The following is a 21,880-nucleotide window of genomic DNA, read 5'->3' as shown; positions in this document are numbered from 1 at the left end:
GATTACAATCGTCGCGCCCATTTTTCTCTATCTCGCATCAGCATTCTTCTGATTCAACGACTAAAGGCGGACACGTAACTATTATTCTTGCAGAGTGTCTCCAGTCAACTGTTATCTACCTAGCGATATCGCAAGACGTTCGAAAAAGTCTAAGACGAGAATTCATAGATGCACGCGTCGCGTGCGGCGGAGGATCCGTAGACGACGTTGCGCGTCATTTTCTAAAAGGCCAGCTATCGGTCAGCAACGTCGCGTCGTCGGGGTTGCGGTTAATCCAGTCCGTTGGTCGCGGTCGTGGTCGTGGTCGGCATCGTGCACGCGGCCGGTCGTAGATAGTGGGTGGCAAGGTTGTCGAGAAGCATGCAGAGAAGAGAGCCCAGGATGAGAGAGAGAGAGAGAGAGAGAGAGAGAGAGGAGAGGAGGAGAGAAGAGGAAGAGAGAAGCGAAGGAGGACCAGGAAGCATATCGGAGGATGAGGAGCAGGAGGTGGGAGGAGGAGGCAAGAGGAGGAGAAAGAGCAGAGAAGCGGGCAAGCGCAAGCGCCTGTCCGATCAATGCCCGTCTCCCGCTTCTATAAAGCGCTCGTCCTCGGGGGGCGCGCGACAGTTGGCGTTCCGCATTCGGAACATGCGCCGCGTCGCGGTTATACCGAATTCACTGTTTCTCTTACAATTAGAAAACCTTCTTGTACGTATCATTCTCGCCAGCTCGTTCGGGAGAAACCGTCGGGTGATTCTCGGCCCGAAAACACATCGTTAATGGTGACCGACCTTGTCGCGTCGCACCAGTCCTGTTTATCGCGGCGAGGAAAGCGGTCGCGTGTGTTGCTCTTCGATTACAATAACATTGCACGAAAATCGTTGGAACGGCACGGACTGGAAATTGCGCAGTTCGACGTGGAACGTCGCACGATCGTAATCTAACGTAAACTCGATTTCCAATGAGTGATCGCGATTCGAGTCGCGTTCAGCAGTGATCAAACGGAGAACGCGATCGGTCAACCAGTGATATCGTCGAGATAAGTGTCGCGGAGAGTGGTTGTTCGCTGACAATTGGTAGAAAGAAACTCGAGGAGAATACGTTGGAAGGTAGGAGCGAGTTCGGAGCGCGGGACGATAATAAATACGCAGCCAGTGGATCCGCGATCACTCCGTCGCGTGTTCCCCGGAAATCCGGCGCGTCGAGCACCGATGTCCAGGCTCCGCGCCACCGTTCCACAGACGGTCTGACGTCACGACCATTGACGATCGAGTTAGCCGCGTTAGAGCCGCGTTCTCGAACGTCGTCTCCGAAGCATCACCGACGATTCGGCCGATCAGATCGTTTTACGTCGCGCGTCACGGCACGACGAAGCCGCGGCTTGATTACTGGCTCGTTTCTCGCGACGTGTCAGCGACATTCGTCCCGGGCGAGATACATCCGGGCAGGCGTCAGAGCGGCGGTCGCTGGACCGTCCGGCGGACGTCTCGACCGCCGTACGGCGAACCGCTGGAGCCAGGAGGTGGAAAAGGAGGGGCTGTGGAGGTGGTGGAAGAGGAAGGCCCGCGGACGTGCAACAAGTTAAGAGGTCACCGCCGCTACCGTCGACATCGCTGCCGCCGCCACCGTCCTCGCCACGATGTGACATGGATATCCTAGCCGTAGCCTGCGCCCTCGTCGCCACGGCCCTCTACTGCAACACCCTGCAAGCGGGTTTCGTCTACGATGATCGGTGAGTTCACTGTCACTTTTTTTTTTTACACGTTGCTTACCTCGACCTTGTTTCGTGGCCTTACGTTCCTTGGTATATCGACGTGTATTTTAATGCGTTCAAATAATTACATTCGAACATTAGATAGGAATCTCGATATATGCGTCTCGCTGCTCGAGTCTGTTTACATCGTCGGTTGTAAACATATTCGGATGATCGCGTGTATCCTACTCTTGTTTTTCTTACTTTCGTAAATGATACGAAGGCGAACGATAGATTAGCTGGAATCTCGAATTTAGGACAACGATATAGACAGGGCCAGGGCATCGGCCTTGGTGAATTTTCATCAAATAACACGCGTCATCGAACGCTTGTCACGGCGCGAACGAACGATTTAAATAGGTGATTTATGGGGATTTAAAATTAATCATCAACTGTAGGGTACGACAGGCTGTTTAACGACAACGATAATGGTAGGATATTTATCGGCACGGGAGCAATAGACGGTAAATGTAGAATGTAACTGCAAATAAGCTCAAACACAATGAATAAAGGACAAGTCGCAGCTGGATAAGCTGATTTACGAGGTCCCGCGATTTGCGTTCCGATTTCATTTAATCCGATTCCATTCCGGTTTAGTTAATCAGATATTACTAATTACCTACGCTAACGGTGGTAGCAGGGCGCAAATCATATGCCGCTGCATTAGCGTTACTTGTTTTTCTACAGTCGCTTTGAAATTATACATGATCGAAGGTCAGTTACCTTGCGATAGTATCTGGCATCGATTGCACTAGTCACGGTATTCCTGTATCTCGTCCTGTTCTTTCGTCTCTACAGAATTTCGATGGAAAAGCAACGTTCGTTGGACGCTCCGGAATTTCACCAGCCATTAGAAAACCTATAGCGCGCCGCTTGGTGCGAATAATCGCTACAACTCGCGATGTTATTCAGGAGTCGCGGGCGAATAGATAGAATTCGACACGCAGGATGCAACGACGAAACACGGCGGTGTATAATCTGAAGTTACTCTTGCGATAAGCGTCCTTAATCCGAAGCTCTTGAATTCTATGATACCGAATCCCTTAATTGAGTATCCCGTAATCTCCGGGACATCGTAGTTGCGGGTCGATCAGCTGCGAGGTTGGTGTGCTCACCGAACCAAGCCCGATTACGTACTTCTGGCGTCATCGATGGGAATCTGTTGCATCGTTATCGCGCGAGCGCGCCTCCGTGAACGTTTCACGGGGTGCAACGGTCTACCGCCGATAACTTCTCTCCACCCATTGACAGTACAGCCGATAACGCGCCGATTTATTCGCCTGCATTTTCGACGATAAGCTCTCGAGCGTAAGAACCGCGCGGCTGGTCTTTGTTGCATCGCCGAATCGGCTCGATTCGGATACGATCAATTGCCACCCCTCTTAAGTGTATGCGGTGTTTGATAAATCATGAAATAGTTAGGGGGTGATTTCGTAATATATTGCTTCGATCATGCTGGCATTGTGAAAGAATTTGACCGTTTGGAGATGTTTTACAATTAAGAGCGGTATATCGAACGTTTCTGATAGCTATCAGCGGTTTGTTTCCCTTTAAACTTCGATCATGACCTTATAATGCAACGTATTTCTACGTTTTATTTTCTACGGTATTTTTATCTATTTCATTTAGTCGCGTATTTCGAATTTAATGTATTATTTAACGAAAATAGCAGACAGTCGGAATTTCTTGTCGTTCGATACACACCGATTCTCGTTATAAATAGTTGGACCCAGTGTAATGGAATAACGCGGCTACCGGCTAATCGTACGAATTAGTTTATTCCGGGGTGCGCGTTAGAAATCAACCGTCCAGCCTGTTCTAATGGAATTGCGTGTACCGGTTGGTGCGACGATCAAACGTTTAATCGCTGAATAAATTTCAATGCGGTCAGCCTACGAACGAGATGTAGCAGCGAGGTCGTTGATATATCTCATCAATTTTTTTCTTTCCTTTTCTCTTTCCTTTTCTTTTTCTCACTACCGTTCTCTCTTTTGGACGAACTGTCGTCTCCCGCCACGATACTCTCTATGGAACCTTAAAATCCCGGCTAATAACGAAAAACGGGCGCCAGCATTAAGCCGAGATAATTTTTCACCCATATCCGGCCCATTAGCGGCCACCTCGTTCGATGCAACCGCCAAAGCTAAAACGGCCAATGCGCTCGTGGCGACCATAATCAAGTCGAGTCCAGTTATGAACGAGAGCCGAGTTTCCATCGTCGCCCTTTTTGCCTGGTCTCCTCCATATTTCTCTTTTTCGTTTTCACGTCCTCGCGCGATCTATCTCGCGCTAACCTCGTCTTTCTCATCCCCGACTGTGTTTTTCACCGTTTTCCTGCTCGTTTCCCGTTTCCGTTCTTCCCTTGCCGCAGTGTTAGCATCGCGACAATCGCAAAAAGTTGCCCAACGACGTTTCACGTGGCTAAAAAATTCTTTTTCTCTGTCGGCTCTGACTCACCGACGCGACACGACGTAGTGTACGATGTTCGTGTTGGTCTGTATCGGGGGATCGGTTTCATCGCGCCAAATCCATCGCCATTTCTGCCGGATCGGAGCCCGGAAGGGTAACCCCCGGTGTCAGGTCGGGTAAAAAATGAAGAAAAGTTTGTATGATAAATAGGAGATACGAGATCCGAAGATCCCGTCTGGTTTAGCCTGGGCGCAAAGGTTTTACTCCCGCAGTTTACCCCGTCTCGAGAGTTTATTCTGGCCGCGTTGCGCCATGCTAAAACTCATGGGATAATAAAAGCATCGTATTTTACTGCGTCGCGCCGGCCACAATACCTTAGCAAAGAATACGGGGCCTGACTATATTTATTTGCCCAGCGTTTTTTTTTTTTCGGTCACCGCGAAGGAACTTGGGGATGAAGGGAAGGACGATGGTAACCGCGCGAAAAGACCAAGAGGACCAGCGCGGCCGCCGGATAAAATGTACGAGAACGAGGGAAAAAGTTTCGGTTACATTCTATCCTCTCGTCTAGTCGAGTCCTAATCTCGTAAACCGACGCATTTCCGAGATATGCGGCCGGGCGTGCTTGCACTTAGAGACGCTCGCAGCAACGTGCTACGAGCTCGGAATAAGAAAAGTTAGCGGGCTCGAGGCTTAGTTCTCTTTCGCTCGCAGCGATGCCTGTGAATAATACGGCAGCAGCATTCGACGGTGGAGCGCAATTCGGTCGCAACAAATGTAAACCACAGCATTACTATTTCAGTTTCGCGCGGACTTTTTAGAAGACGTACGCGTCTTTCCAGCGAACAGCGTGTAAATAATTGACGGAGCTGTTGATACCGGGGTATTTCGTGTCTTTCGATGGAAACCGAAAGAAAAGGAGAGAGAGAGAGAGAGGCATAGAAAGCGCGTAGTATTTTCCAACTGGAAACGAGTACAATCTCGCGCGTATAAATAATCGAAATCGATTACCAAACGGGTTGTTTTCCAAGTGTTTTTGTTCCCAGTTGATCCGTAAAAAAGTCTACTCGCGGAATGGAGTGCCAGGGAAACGTGTTACGCGAACTGTTTAAACACGTTTGCACACGGGTATCACGGGTATCGAGAAAATAACAACGCGCAACCAGTGCGTCGTCGCTGCGTGGACCACGAGCGCGCGTGTGTTTATGTTTTCGTTAAATAATGGAATTAAGCTCTTTTAAAACCTTTTTTCGAGCAGTCTGTTATTTCACGGTACATTCGTTTTACACCCGACCGTTTCCCGTCGGTACGTCGAACGCTCGTTTTCCATCGGTTCAACGCGTTACAATACTACCACCACCACCACCACCACCACCGCCACCATCACCATCATCATCCTATTACCACATTCGTATAATTTCTCTTCGTAGCCGAACATTACGGAAAAATGTTTCATTTCATCAATGGGACCGCGAATCGTTTTACTGGTTTCGCGCCTGACAAATCCATACACCGTTCCCCCCCTTTGTCCGTTACATTTGCGAAAATGACGGCGGCGTCCCGTGTACGCTCCGCTCGAATCGATAATTCCCGATAATCAATTACGCGTAGCAATATCAGAAATTACGGTCGTTGGTTTCCCGGAACGGAAGACGGCTACTTTTCTACATCGTGTTTAACCTTCGCCGCATGGAAAACACGAGCGAGCGTCGTCTACCGCCTGTTTGCTGTAACGGCCGGTCATCCAAGAGTATTAAAAAATTGCATCGTTTGGCCGGTCGTGCGTGTAACGTAGGGGCGGAGCGGGACGCGGGCCGAAACGAGGATTTCCACTCAAATTAACCTGGTAGCGCGCGCAGCTTCGAATCGAATCGGTCGACGCTGGCTGAAAACGGAATGCAAACGAGAGAAAGAGAGGCACAAAGAGAAAAATGTGCCGTGCCGCTTGCGAGCGTTTCTGGCCGCGCGTAATAGATCTTGGATCGCATGCAAATCCGCTCGTTGTTCCACTCGCGTTGTCAGCTGCGACTGACAATGCAGGATGAGCGCGCTCTCAGGATGAGCTCGACGGAAAGAGAGTTGGCGTGCAGGTGAGCTATGGTAGGCGACGGAATTCAAAAATCTGCTCGTACATCGTGATGTTTTAATATTGCTTTTTGCAGCAACCATATCTGCCGTTGAAGATGGATGAATTTCCCGGGCATTTCTAAGATCGTTCGAAGTCGCGTGTCTTTAAGTCATACGGTTCCGACGAGCCTCGCTTGCCTAGTTCTTAGAACTATAGCGGACGATGACTGGTACAAATCGATTGCTCTCCGATATAACAATGCTTTTTCTCCGGATGACAAATTCGAGCTATTTGTCACATGCGTTGCTCTCTATTCTATCGGCGTGCTCCTATTAAGAGAAATCAATCGGCTTTTATCGCTCATTCTCACTCATTCCCGCGATATGCCGCGCGAGCAGTCAGTCCGCGCATCGTATCATAACATCTTTCATTCGGCGAACTCGTCACCGTGGAAATTGTTTCCCCCTCGATATGACATCTCGTACAACTGGCACCCGTATCTTTAATTCTTCACTCTCGATTCTAGCATCGACCGGTAATCAAGGAGCCCATGATGGAATAGTCATTCGTAGAATGATCGTGTGGGATGGCACGGCTGACGGTGAACGAACAAACGCGAAGGGTCGAAACAAAGAGTCGTTCACGAACGCGTTGTCGAGCGTGAACGGTTGGCGCAGCTGCCGGTTGGACCTCGTCATTTGGCCGCTGGCTGAAATTCTTGCAATTCCCTCACCGGAATATCGGTTTATTTATTCGTGCCGTCCAACAGCGTGGCGCTTATGTATGCGCGGATGGACGACGCTGTGCACTGTGAACGAATAAAGCTGCACAGCGTTGTGCCATTCCGTGCGATGCGATAGAGGGTGTAGCTCGGCCAGTGCACACCCGGTCGACGAGCATTTATCCTGCGGGACAGAATGGCTCTGGATCGATGCGTTTTATCGCGCCAGAAAGAGTACAAGCAGTTGGGCAGAGAGATTATTTATCGTCGGGCTCTTGGCCTTGATAGGGTCTTACGGTGCCCATGAAATACAACTTGTCGTTGATGGAAACGTGCTCCGAAGATCGGAAAACAATAGAAATCCGACGTATTTATACATCCTTTATATATCCTCTCTCCGCGGGGGGTTACTACCATGTGATAGGTCGAACTAGGGGATTACAACGACCCAATGTCGCGGGTTTACACGTACAAGCGAGAGAACGTATACGACTCCGGTGAACGCTACGCTTCGATAGGTAGACTTTGAGAAACGAAAGTAGTACGAAGTTTGTAAGGCAACGTCAGCCTAGAATAAGCTCTATGCTTATCAAAGTTACGGTGGATTAGACGGCAAGATACGAGCTGCGGTCTCTTTGACGCGAATTCGTACGTTGGCGAAGGCGAAAGGAACCGATGTATCGACGAATGTTTGTTCATCGTTTACTCGGTTTTCTTTCTGCGAAGTAGCGAAAAATGGCTGGAAACACCGTGCCAGCGCCGTCTCTTCCTCGTCTTCTTCTTGTTGGCTAGCAAAGACGATGAATACGTCTAGGTGGATTCTCGAAAAGCGAACCGTGCAAGAACTCGTACTTTTTTGTATTTCGCTCTTTCAGATCGTGCCACGCGCCATTCATTGACCACTGACCAGCCAATACCGGTAAGAGATTTCTGTCGGCTGCTCGCGGAGATTCCTTTTCGAACAAACGATGATCCGGGGTACGGTGAAACGCGCATCCGTTGCCTCGAATACGAGCCGCAACTTCTCGCTCTTTCCACGGTGCTGTAGAGTTCCGGTCTAAATACGCGCCGCGTGCAATATTTTAATCGAGCCACTGTACACACTGGAACGAGCAAGCGCGCTTTATCTCATTCTATTCTCGTTTGTGTCTCTTCGCGCCCGAGATCACCGAGACTGGCAAATTGATGCGGGGACAGGGCTGCAATTACACCGCGTGCGTCCCGAAACTAATTAGCTATGGTTAATTCGTGCGCGATTACCTAACGTAGGATTACGCGACCCGCGCGTCACGAGACACGAAAATGACGCAAACTTTGCGAAACAATGCTTAGACATCGACGATTCGGGTCGGTTTTAAAAATAGACGAATTAAGCTATGTATAAGCCACGGGGATTTTCTATTTATAGCAGAATAGTTTAGGCGACAAATTTCCCTTTTATGCTGCGATGAATACGTAATTACGAAACGTCAGGGAAAAACCGATGGCAAGTATTGGATTTTCTTCACCGCCACATGAAAATCGAATATTTGGCGCGCTGTTCGCGTGAAACGATGATATAATCGAGCCGATTGGCCGATGCCAGGTGGTATCGCTCTCTCGGCCTCTCGCTTTCCTTTTTTTTTCTCTCCTCTCTTTTCCCATTCTATAACAACTCTCTCTCTCTCTCTCTCTATATATCTCGTGAAATCGGCAGTCGATCGAATTGGAACGAATCGACGCGAGGCACGCGCTGCCATTTTTATCCTCGTTTCCTGGGTTAGCCATCGCGCCACCGCGAAAACAGTATCAGCTCGAAGCAATTTTGGACGGTGTGTCGTGCGAGCCGGTAATGAATGCACTCGTGCGATTTATTAATCTATAAATCCGACCCGATCGATCAATAGCCTACTATGGGAGTCGCATTTAGCCATTTTGCCATGAAAAGTTCACATTTATTATCATCGGGGGCGAGGGGAAAAAGGGAAGGAGTAATCTTCCGAAGTGAATTAGCATTAATTTCGAATGATGAATCGATATCAAAGGTAATTAATTATTCTTCCTCCTCTGTTCCGGTGTTCTTCCATTTCCTTTCGTTTAAAATTCACTCAATGCATTTGTTAAGCTCACCGACCGAGTTGGCAAAGAAATTTGCCGTACCGGATCGCACCAAGTTTCGATGGAATTGCGAGTTGTGAAAAATATGTCTCGTTCGAAACGAGCTAGTCGAATTTTATGCGCAATTTTAGCAAACTTGGAATTTTGTTTCGTGAATTTCAACGTAGCAGGCAGAAGATGGCGCGGTGAACAGATTCTGAAATATAATTGGACCAAATTAAATTAGTCATCTAAGTTTCAAGAAATAATTTATCAAAGATCTAGGAACTATAGCTTCGGGCAGGCTGATGTTGATCAAGAAGATTCGTGGATTCGTGAATGTTTTACGGCATCTGCATCGACTGACTATCTTCAGATGCCTTCTATCCGTATTGTTATCGCTTGCAAAGAATTTACAAGCCCCGCGAACACGGTACGCTACAAAGATCAAGCTCAATTCGAGATGCCAGCTTTCTTTTCCTATCCACCATGGAGTCGAGGTTTTTATTTTTTTCCTCGCGAGATAAAGATTCTCGGCGAAGGGAACGTTGGTTTCTCTGCAGACAGGATGCAGAATTATTTTCAGGCGGCGTTTCGGGAATAAAATCGCAGGAAGGATTTTCGCGTTGCAAGCTGGCCGCCTACCGAGATAAAGAGCGAATTCTTTCTTATCATCGCGTGGCAGCGAGCTTCCTGCTCGGAACAACAACGTTTCGTTGTTCACTTGGCAACAAAACGTTCCCGCCATCTCGGTCTTTTCTTTTCATCTTTCTTTCCTCTTCTGCCTTTTACTCGTTAGACCATCAACGCCTTCGATTCGATTTTTCCCTCTCTTTCTTCGCGTCTTCGCCCTTCTTCACTGTCTCTATCCCGTTCCTCGACCAATTCTCCGGCAACTGTTTCGCCCAGTCGCCGGGAAAACTGGTACGTCGAGCAGTTTCGAGACAACGATGGTGGTAATAGTCGAAACACCGAGGCGAGGTGTACCGAAAGTGAAAGAGAAGGAGGGACCGATGGGCGGAAGGAAGTCAAGCGAAATAGCAAATCCTCAAGCAAACGGTAGAGTCTTTGCGAATCGAGCGAGCTTAGCAGTGGATTATCTTCGCCGTATATAGTCTAACGTCAAGCTTGCCCGGATGTTCGATACCAAAGAGCTCAAAATCGTGTTCTGCCGCCGCCACTCGCTGCACACCGTCCCGATGTCGATAGCGTCGAAACATAGATGCAACCGTGTAAATTCACGATCCCACACGCTCGCGCAAATTCGCTAGCGATAGACACACGTAGACACGAACTTGGAATATTGGTCGAACCGATTCGGGAGAAGTTCAACCCCCTATCATCGAGGGTATTCGTCGAATTTCTGGAACGTTCGCCGCGATGTTCCGGCGGTAGACTTCGTTTGCCCGTTAGACTTAGCGAGATGAAATCTGTTTGCCCAACAGTTTGATTCTTCTAGGGCGGCAGGAAGATTCGCTGACTGAATTCGCTGGAAAGATTCTTTGCTCTTATATATCTGAAGTTCCGTTTCCGGGAATTGTGGCAAGAAAAATGGCTATGCTGGAAGTCGTTTGTTAGGAACAACTACTTGGCGAGTAAGTTGCCTAATCTGTTGATAGATTACCTTTCGCCAAGCTTAGTCCTCAAACACGACTACTAGCTACTTACAGCTGAGAAAAACGCTCGAGAGATTGTTTGTTCTCCCTATGAACTCGACATCGTTATTAGGCGAGGAATTTCGCATCGCCCTTTGAACATCCTAATCGTCTCGCCAGCAAGACGCGGTGTACGTGGTCGCTAACCTAAGCGTATCACCGAACACTGTTCCACGGTTACGATGTAGTTCATGAATAATTTGCGATAATTAAGAGAATGTCTCGACTCGAATATTGTATAGGTTCCGTGAAAGTTACGCCGTTTAAGTCTGTCAAGTCTGGCAAGATTTCGCGGACTTGCTAAGTCCGCGCTGCAATATCATCATCGCCCAAGTTCCATCGCAAAGTGTATTTTAAATTAACGAGGTTCCCTTTGGCGATCGAATGTTTTCATTTTCGTGGCCGAGGAAAAATGCGATTACGTATCGGTCGAGAAATCTCACAAGCTTCTTCGATTTTGTTTCGTCGAGCAAACAAAAAGCACGTCTGATGGAAAACAGAGAGGGAACGTGTGAAACTTTAACGCGTGCGTGCGTTGAATTCATCTGACGTTTGATAGGATGCATCCGGTGGTTGATAAAACCAATAAAAGTTGAACGAACTCCGTGAATAACGCGATCACTCCACTACGTTGCTGTTTATCAACGAACGTTACGAATTTTCCAATTAACAGGTAATAATTAACTGACCTTGGTAACTAGACACGATGATCCAACTAGAGCAACGTAATCCATCGAATTAAAGAATCGAAGTTTCCTGGAATTTGACGCTCTGTAGAAACGCATCCCGGTCGGTTGCCAGATGGCGGGAATAGAAAAGTAATATCCACGGAACGTCCATCCGCCCTTAAGTTTAAGGCCGCGAAGCTTGGGTTCACGTTGGCCATACGCGCGGTAATTTCGTCGCGTTACGACTCACTCTTTCCGCAAACGACAGGCTGCTAGTGCGGTGTGAAACGTCGAGCGTGAAAGTAGAGCACGGATAATGGAAGTCGTCCTTTCCCTCTGGTCTGGTTGCGCCGGCTTAGTGTGCGCTCTGCTCTTACGAGCGAGACACGAAGATGCGAAATCGATGCCCGCCTTGTTCGGACATGCTGCCGCAAAAAGAACGTTAGGTCGGTGCCGCCTTATAATCCGAAGGGAGGTCTCCGCCGAGGAGCTAACGTGGAAGCTAGACCACGGTCGTAGAAGAAACGATGTAGTCGATACAGCAGGTGTTTGTAGATGTTTGGAGCGCGCTAAAACGTGTACGTTGAAGCGTAAAACTCGAGTTCCTTCTTTTGCACGCTTTTTTCTACCTCTTATTCGCGGACAAGCGATCGGAAGCTTGTTGGACGGTGGGGCAGAATATCGGGATACTACTAGTTCCTTATCGCTTTCGAACATCATCCCCAGAAGATTCTTTGCTCGTTGTTATTTCGAGATATTGGTCAATCGAGATACCGGGGCTGGAGCTAGTGGGAAAGACCGTTTCCGGGTCTCGTGGACGATTCTCGATGGTTCGCGTAAATCTAGATCGTGGCAAAATTGCGCCCGTAGATACGGTCAAATGGCGTGGAGAAAATTCGATAAACAGTGACGTAAATACTTCTTAAATAAACCGCATCCTTGCCGCGTACGAACATTTTGCTCGGTTTTACGTTCAATGGCGCCACGATAAGAACCTTATTTTGCATACTAGAAAGTGATTCCGTGTTTACCGGTATTTCTTGCCACGTAATGGTACCCGGTAGATCGAATTAATCAAAAGATAATATCACGGGCGAATAGTTTCTTCGAGGATACGAACGTATTTTAGCGCATGTGTGTGGTGGGTAAACGAGTGGAATCAAATTGTCCACGCGGCCGCAATGAACTTGTTTTCACAAGTAAAGGTAATCAATCCGAATCGTATTAATAAACCGTATTAATATTTGCGCATTAATGATATTTACTACGAGCTATATTCCCAACGCAGCTCTATCCAGGTCCTGTTCGCGTTGTTACAATTTACAAGGGAACGATCGGTAGTTCCCTCCGGGGAGTTAGACAATTAAATCGAAAACGCGTCGCGGTCGGCGAGAAAGCAACGCGTATACGACATCCCGTAGGCAGAGAATGTCGTGGAACATGACTGCCGGCAAATTACACGGAATTAACACAGAGGATTGTTTGTAATAAAGATTAATAGCCGGCTTTGTAACGACTACGTTTGATACCACCCGCTCGCGCAGTCCTCATCCCTTATTTCCCTACAACCTCTTCTTCCTCTAGCTCTTTCCCTCTAACCCTCTGCGCGACGACGAATGTTGTTTGTGTAATCAACGGAACGAACAGAGCTCCTCTTCTACTACGGGGAGGGACCTAGTGCTTCTGTAGCGTGTAATTTGTAATTCTGCACGCTGCATTATTTTCCGCTCTACCGCTTCCCACTTTCCACCCTCTCGCACTGTCAATCCGTTCCCCATCTCTCTCTCTCTCTCTCTCTCTCTCTCTTTCTCTCTCTGTCTGTCTCGTCTCTCACATTTATCCCAGTCGGACCGCTGGCCGTCACGAGCTGGCCCTTCTCACCACCCTCCCGTTTCTCGCTCTCTCGCCGACGCACGATCTAAATTATAGCTCGATTCGCGTTCCGCATGACAATCCGCTGGCTCCCCAGGAAATTGCGGAAATCAAATCAGCTAAGCGTGCGTCGATGCGTCCACTCTTGAATCCGATCGCGCTTATTATCGTTCGCAGAAACGCGATTAGTCCTTAAACGCAATAGGATTTCGACCGAAATTGGAAAAATTTCTCTCACGAAGAGGGAGAAAGTGATTCGAACGATCGTTTGCTCGCTATCCGTTCCGAAGTTGCACGCGACAATCTCCAAAATCGTCTTAATCGCCCTTATCCCTCGACTTTAGCCGAGTGGTAGCTCGTCGAAAGTTTATTTCGAGTTAGGGACAGAGGGAGATAGCGGGATTTTTACGCTGATTTCACGAGATCGATTTCCCTGCGTGGTCGAGAACATAGGCGGTGTTTATCAGATCGGTCGAGCCGTAGGCGGTAGCCATTTCCAAAGATTAGGCCGGAAATATCTTCCAACGATCTAGATTGCGCAATTGGTAGGGCGTTCGTCTGACAACGAAAAGGTCCGGCCTCGAATCTCGCTACGGCTATCTGATCAATTTTTTATCACCGTGCAGTTTCAACCGTCGCTTTTCGAGCCTCCGATATTCCTGCTTGCTCGAGTTTTTATTTATTCACGCTCGTATGTCGTTGACCGCGAGTCGGTCGTGTGGAATCGCCAGGTCTCGAAGGGAGAGAAGCATCTCTCTCTCAGGCTCGGCGGAACCGTCGCGCGGTTCGATTCTCTCTCGATAATTTCGAATTCTCCGTGTGCTCGCGTGTTCCGCCATACATACATTTAAATTGCCGCGTCTGGCAAAAACTTGTCGGTCTACCCGGGCGCCAGCCTGGCCTGGGCGTTGATATTAATAATGTAATCGGCTGGCAGAGGAGGGCAGGGGTCGGGTGGAAGAGAGAATTAGAAACGGTGTCACGTCGTCGAGCAAAGGAAACCACTGGTACGGACGACGGAGTCTTCGTCGTCGTCGTCGTCGTCGTTGCAGCTTCCACGATGAAGGCGAAGATAATTAAACCACGAAGCTCCCTTCCAAGGTTCCTTCGTTGGTGGCACTGTCTCGGTTACCTGGCCGTTATCGTGCCAGGAATGAGAATCTCAAATGGGAAGTCAGAGAGAGGACACAGGGGAGGACTTAGGAGGAGAGGCAAAGAGGGCAACGTTAATAATGTCAAAATCCGTCTGTTGGATGGCGCACGGTCGCGACGTCACAGAGCAACGTGCTACGTAAATAATCGATCGATGCTGGTCAGGTTATAATTTAATTACCAATTTAATTACAGACCACCTTGCATAATAGGTGGTGGGTAGTACAGACCGGCGTGTCTTCTCGCTTACAAAGGCTTTTATAAACGGGTATTACGTGTTCCCTTCATTCTCCCTTCCACCGACGTTGCCCCGGTGAACTTTGGCCAGGGCCATGGTTCCAATTAGTCGCGTTTGTATTCTGGGTCTTTCGATGTCATTGATGGTTCGTCGTGCGACGATTGTCCCGCGAAATTGCGCCGTCGAAACTTCAGGGACGGGGTAGCTCGTTCGGCAGTCCCTTCGTTAAGAGATTCGCGTACATTTTCCGGCGAGAGTCGTCGCGTTGCTGATACCGTAACGAAACGTACAGAGCAAGAGGTTACGAAGTGGGAAAAGATGGAAAGTTGGACGTCTTGAAAAGCGGTTAGTCGACCGTCACGAGCGGCACGCGATTATCGAGTAGATGGACGTTAAGCATCGGACTATATAAAATTACGCGTTGCTTCGGGAGCGCGTGCGATCCCGGCGCCACGGCAATTTCGAGAAAACGATGCCATTATCGTTAATGTTTTACCACGATCACCGTTGTTCACCGCAAAGTGCTCGTTTCTGTAATAATTATTATCATCCCATTTGCGACATTACGAACACGCTGCAGAAACATCGCTGTCGCTCGCGTGCACCACCTTCTCCCTTTACCGAAAAACCGGCGCGCCGCTCGTCCAACGCAATTTCCCTAAGTATTTACGCGCCCGCTTATGGAAATTAACAATCGCAAAATTCTATTTGCACGGTCGAACAAACGAACGGACGAACGAATTCAATTGAGCGCGTCGCGGCGCGTGCTTTCTAAACGTACAGGCTGGGGTTCATGACGGCTTGCAATACTCGAAAAATGAAGCTCGAAGCGGCGATGGCTCTACGACGGGGATAATGCGATAATTAAATCAGGAAACCGCAAGTTTGAAATTTGCGTACATCTATACAAATCGATGGTACTACGATCGTCCCTCCTATTATTGACTCTGATTATTGTTATTATTATTGTTATTAGCGCTGTTATTATTAATAAGTTTCGAGCGTGTAATAGGGCTAACTGGATGTATAGGATGCAACGGCAGTGTAGTAAAATTATAGAATAGTTTGGCAAACATGCTACCAGTACGCTGGAAGCGGCGTCATTATCATTTTAGCGTAATTACCATTCGGTAATTACCGGCCGTATTCATCACGGAACACCAGGATGTTTATACCGTCACACGTACCGTGCTAGTTAGCCGCGTCACGTGTGCGCTCACGTTCCGTTCTCCCGATACCGACCTCTATTCCAACGAAGACCTAAAAACCAGCCGCGCATCAGTTCGTCCGAGCTCTCTTTTATTTCGAACAAAAAGGAAGGCTCTTGAACGCGAACTAGAACCCCGACCAGGCGTCGAATGTGACGCGTAGAGAATAAAGCGAAACGCGTGAAACGACATTGTGCAACGTTAAAATGCTTCACGGTAATTTGCATGGAAAACTAAACGTTTTCCGAACTCAGAGTCGCCGTCGTTCCCTTTCGCTGCGGCAAATATATCGATCATCCTCTTCAAAAGCAAAACTAACAACGACTCGGCCCGTTTGATGTCTCGCTAACTTCGATTCCGCCATTCTCTCGTCTGCGAAACGGAACGAACGACTGAAAGAGGAATTTAATTCGCGCGCTGGTTGCACCGTCGCTATTTCCAAGTTGGTCCTTGCCGAGCATCCGCCTGTGTTTCTTTGTGCATTGAAACCGAGGTGGCGAGCTTATCAGCTGGAACGCATGCCCATTTCCCGCACCGACCAGGACAGTCGCGCGAGTTACTGCGATTCACGGCATTGAGATTCGATATCGGTCGGTGACAAAACACCGATTTCTCGTACGTGGCAAAGCGTGTCGATGCGTTGGTACGCGGTATTCCCGCGCTGTATGTGAACGAATTGCAACGAAAACGTATCCGAAAGGGAAGAAGTTTAATAATAATTCATAACACGAGGACGGACACCGAGTACACAGCATTCGTCTTTATTACGTTCGAAATTTTCCGCGGTATTCCATTCCCGCGGGACGCGACACGGAATGTATTTCGAGCGGAATATTGTGCGAGGGATAAATAAGAGGCAGTCGAGATGGAAGAACATCTCGGCAATTTTTTTCAAATTCAACACCGTTCCGGCCTTAAGACGTCGCCATTGTTCCGACTCGTACAAATTCAAGCGTCGTTTCTTCAACGTCAAAAACGTGGACGGGTACAGAGGCGATATTCTGGCCAAGCTCGTTCGGCACGCGCGCTCGAGAAATTACATCGCGAAAGTGAAATACACCGCTGTTGGTACGCTTCGTCAAGGGCTTTCGCGGATTCGAGCCGTAAGACGAGGAACGAGAGGAAGACGCGCGCGAACCCGGCTTGACAGGCGGAGCTGCGACGCGAGAAGGATGTGTGGGTGGAGCGATTTATAGCATCTTAAGACTGCCGCTACTTTATGACGACCTTAATGTTTGCACCGTAAATTGGCTGGCTTAGGACAGCGAAGCAGCCCGAAAACAGTAAAGTGGAGATCCCTTCGCCGTGACTGGCATTCGTATATCGCGCGTATAATTTTCTTCCTCCTTCTTCTAGGTGGAAAAAATTTCGTACGACGTCAAGGACGGATAAAACTGTTCTATTACGGGTTATCAAAGCACAGACTTAATATGATTGACGATTTTAACGAAAGCTCGCAGAACTAACCACATTGAAAGATTTTTCTTTCTTTTAACGCGATAGTTCAGCAACCACGAAGATTCTAAAGAGTTTAAACGGAAAGCAAAAGCGCAGGAAACTTGTTAAAGAAATAGTTTCTTTTTTTTTTCGAGTAAATTGTTACGACGTGAAACTTGGCTTTCTGATGAACGCCATTACCATCCAGGAAACAACGACAAACTGTATTTTATGAACGCTTTAATTCAAAACGGACGAAGAACGATTATACGACGTTCTCTTCGAGGAGAAGGAAATAAATTGAAAAACATTCCAACCATGAAAGTTGCTTAAATACGTTGCAACCTTTGAATGTATAATTGCTGATTCCCGTGCCGGAAACGAGATTCCAGAATGCTACAAAGGCATTCTGGCTATAAACGAACATAATAAACAAATGCAGCCTGAAATTTCTTAAAGATTCGCAACAGTGTTATTCAGGTTATGTGGCAATTCCAATCGGACTGTTCGAGATTCGAGTATCGATTATTGACGCGTTTAACCCCGTGTACCAAGAATAGCAATTCTTGGAGAATTTCGCGCGTGCATAAATATAAATAAAATATAGCTACGGCGCTTGCAGCACACGGGGAAAAACGTGGCTGCACAAGGAACCTTTCGATCGAGGTTTCGTACTTGGGACAATGAAACTCCGACATGGAACCACTTCTCCGACGAAGTGTTGACTTATTATTTTCATCCTTTAACTCTGTGCAAACGTTTGGATAGCAGCGCACGAGTCTTAAGTCAGGGTCGATGAGTTGAAACAGAGAACGACAATGAGAAGAATGGTGCATGAGAAACAGAGGAGGAATACAAGAAGGATACGAAAGAAAGAAAGAGAAAGAGAGAGAGAGAGAGTCCAGTCGAAAGGAATATTAACGATAAAGTAAAACGAAAAGGCTCGGAAAACGTCAGGCTCGCAACGTGAAATTAATACAATCAACGAAACAAGTTGAAGTTTAGCGCTATGTTTGCGAACGTCAAAGTGGAAGCGTCGTATTTCCAACGAAAGATCGAGCGCGATTCGGGTCGTGTTTATTAGCGCGTAGTTAAATTCTCCGCGCGAACCTGTAATGAAATTCGCGAATGATTTATAAACGTCCCGTAAAAAGGGGTGAAATTGCTCGTCGCTTTTCTTCACCGTTTTAATACTTCTTCCAGCGGCGGGGGATGTCGGTGGTGGTAGCGCGATGGTAGCAAGGGAATATATATTAAAGTACGGTTCGACGTACAAAAATGTTCGACCAGAACGTCGACGGCAGACGAGGGAAGAAGGTCGTTAAGGTAATACAAGACTGCAGCATAAAATTGCCGGGCAAAAATTTGCACGTCGGTGGCGGCCGGCGTGCGAGATAACACGAAAGGGGGTCCATGTTGGGTTTGCAATTTAGCGCGCGAATCAAGAATGCTGTTATACTATATATGTGTGTATATATATATATATATACATGTATATACTCTCTCCGCTCTCTTCTCTCACGTGGAATCGAAAAGTCAAGAGGATCGTATTTGCAATGTAAATTTCGGCGATACGCAAACAAAGGTATCGCCGGAAACTGTAACCAGATTCGATATCAAGCAAATGTATAAATATTCCGCGATTTCGACCTTCCTTCCTGCCGGAGAAAGGAAATTCGAACGCGGTTCTCGCAGTCGAGAGAAATTTATCGCGAATTACCTTATTACAGATTTGCGGAAGAAATTTCCCATACGATCATAAATCTCTCTATTTTAGAACGTCATTAAGCCATTAAGCTAAACCGAACGCTTATCATTAAATTTCTTCGCGTTCAACGAGTGATCATTTTAACCCGACCGTTTTCCATGGTAATTGGTGTACAATTTCGTGTCGATGTAACCCATTAACGTTTTGGGTCGATCGATTTTAGTCAATTCGTTGTTTCAATGACTGGATAACGCCATCGTCGATAATATCTTTACCGACCTAGCCCTATCCTTCGAAATATCCGGCGATCTACGAGATAACGTTTATCGAGGGCTTTCGTATTAGGAGATCAAAATCGGCGATAGTAATAAAGGCGCGACGTAATAGGGAAAAAGGAAGTCGTGTAAGTACTTAGGAAGAATGGAAAATCTAAGACGATATCGGTTTAATGTCCGGACCAAATGGCGGCCCGCTCCGCTCTTACTTCGCCTCTCGGATTCTTCCTCGTCTTCTCTCGTCGAGTGAAAAGAGCAAAGAGGTTGGACAGGGTGGTACCTCGAGAGGTGGCGGCCACCGACGTTATAACAAGACGGTGCTCTGCTGCTGGCACCTTCCTTATACCGACTTATCCAACCGGATAGTTACGTATTAGCGGACGGTGTTATGAAACGATCTAATAAACGATCGCGTATGGAGGAAGAGAAAGAAACAGGGAAGATTTTAGTAGAGAAAAGAGGATGGTAGCGGAGAATCTAATCGAATATATCAGTGCCGCGTCCCGTAACGAGTGCCCGTTTCCTTTCGAGTGAATGCGTTCATTTCACGCTTCTTCTTTCCAGCTTTTCTGCAGCATGGTACGAGGAGAAGAGCGTCTTCAAGGAATCCCATATAAGCTCATTTCATGCTGGCTCGCGAGCTAAGAGCGCACGTAACTGGTTTCAGAGAGATCCCGCGCGGAGAAGAACGTGCTAAGTATATTACAATAGTACGTCGTTCCGCGAATACGCAATTTCTATTCCGTCGCCTCCGCTGTGTCTCAGGACGTTCAGGCAGTATCGAGTAGTTACGAAACGCGGGCGATAAACATTCCGCAGATAGCCGAGAATATCCACAGCGAAGCTCGGAGACGACACCGGTGGAAACCGCGAAAGAACGAGAAAACGAAAGAAAGCGTCTTCTCATCGTAGACGGATTAACGCGTTTATTTCAGTGAATAAAAGATAGGCGAGGGCAAAGGAGAGAGAAAAGAGGCTGTAACGCGAGCGCTATGGCTTGTCGATTATCGTCGATATTCCAGTCGCTCTAGTGGAAGTCTGATTATACGGCTGCCGATCGGTTTTTATGATTTTCTCATCCGCGCGGATCCAGATAAAGGAACCGATTGTGGCCGCGTTCCGGCGGATAAAAGTGTTGGAAAGCAGTCGAGGAGCCCTTTAACGAGCTATAGTCGTAGAGAAGGTGTTTCAAAGGACAAATGACGTTTACACAGCGTAGGAAAATCGACGGAGAGAGACGAGGGGTGGGCGCGATTGAGGGTAACACGATGCGAATGCACACATTCTCGCGGCTCTCGCGCGTCCTTTGTGGATCTCTTATGACGAGCGGAATAGAGGAACGCTAGCACGAAGCGTGTTGCGAAAATACTCTTTTTTCCTCTGCTTTTCCTTTCCCTTTTCCTATTCTCTCTTTCTCTCTCCCTTTACAAATACACGCGTGCAAACCACGCTGCAATTTTTTGCGAGACTTAGTTACAATATTATAATGAAACACGCTGGCGAATTGCAATAAGTGAAACATATGGACGGGAGAATGTTCAGGCGCACGTGAACTTTCCCGTTATCCTCTGCTCGTTTTTTGCCTTTCTCCCTTTTACATCGTCCTCCTCCCTTCGTTTTTCATTCGCGAATTTCGTTCGGCGCATTTAGAATATTTTCGAGTGTAGCGATGCTCCTTTTCCCGTTGTCCCTTCGCTAATTTCGCCTCTCAGTTAGATACTCGTTTAATAACGCGACACAACCGCCGGATAAAAGGGTTCGTAATTAAAAAGGAGTCGATAGTAGAGTTATACCGAAAATTGGTTCGGTTCAGGGACGCGTATCCGCGATGGGGAGATCGGAAGGTTGTGGTTCAAAGGGACGGGATCTGGTATATTTGCCTAGCCGAAGGTAGTAGGATATCGGGATCGAGGGGAGCGTAGGACATTTGCCCGGGATCTACTTTACGTCCTCTGTAAAAACCATCAAACGGGAACCGCCGATAAATCGTGCATCCCCTCGCGACTACGAATGTTTACATTTGCCGGAGAAAGGGAGGGAACTGGTACGAAGAGAAAGAAGAAGTTAGAACCATCGAGCGATGCTGCCGAGGGGTTGGGTAAGCTGTAGCTAAGGCGAGCTCTGCCAAATCGAACGAAATCTTTGGAGAAATTTTCACGCAACCTTGCGTTCTTTGCTGCACCATACGTATATCGGGGAATATGCGTGGCGTCTCGCGTGCGTGAGCACGTAACGCGAGTCGGAAAATGTCTATAAAGGAAGTGAACGCGCGCGCTCGCTCTCAAACACACACCTACACACAGCCGCATCAACGACGTGCCGGTATCGACGTCGGCTCAAAGGATAGTACAATGTTTACAGAGAGCAGGGGACCGAGATAGATAGACGTGAAACGGTAGAACGGTAGAACGGCTCGGCGTATCGAGGCGGGCGCACACGTACGCCGTCGAGGCATGCCACTTGTGGGTCTCTCGAGCAAACCCTTCCCTCAAACCTACGTACTTCGCTACTACCTACTCTATATTCCGTTCGACGAGCGTTACCGTTAGCCTGCCTCGTGCGAGCACTAGCACCTCGGCACCTGTAACACCACCTTCGAGCATTTCCGGCCGCTCCTTACCGCTACCTGCTTCTCCTCTTCCTTTTGCCTTCGCCATTTCC

The 21,880-nt window shown here is 47.9% G+C and overlaps 1 protein-coding gene across 2 annotated transcripts in view; it reads left to right on the top strand.

Annotated features, from left to right (window-relative positions):
- LOC126867654 (protein O-mannosyl-transferase TMTC2-like) overlaps positions 1-21,880 on the top strand; it is a 215,484-nt gene that overhangs the window by 47,934 nt on the left and 145,670 nt on the right. For both annotated transcript variants that reach the window (XM_050622424.1, XM_050622423.1), the window contains exon 3: positions 94-1,711. In XM_050622424.1, coding sequence (XP_050478381.1) covers positions 1,626-1,711 — 86 coding nt within the window. In that variant the 5' untranslated portion in view covers positions 94-1,625. The remainder of the gene's footprint in view (positions 1-93; positions 1,712-21,880) is intronic.

Source organism: Bombus huntii, chromosome 7 (genome assembly GCF_024542735.1).
Source record: "Bombus huntii isolate Logan2020A chromosome 7, iyBomHunt1.1, whole genome shotgun sequence".
NCBI classification, from domain to species: domain Eukaryota; kingdom Metazoa; phylum Arthropoda; class Insecta; order Hymenoptera; family Apidae; genus Bombus; species Bombus huntii.
Note: the sequence above shows the minus strand (reverse complement) of the source record. Positions and strands in the feature narration are given on the sequence as shown.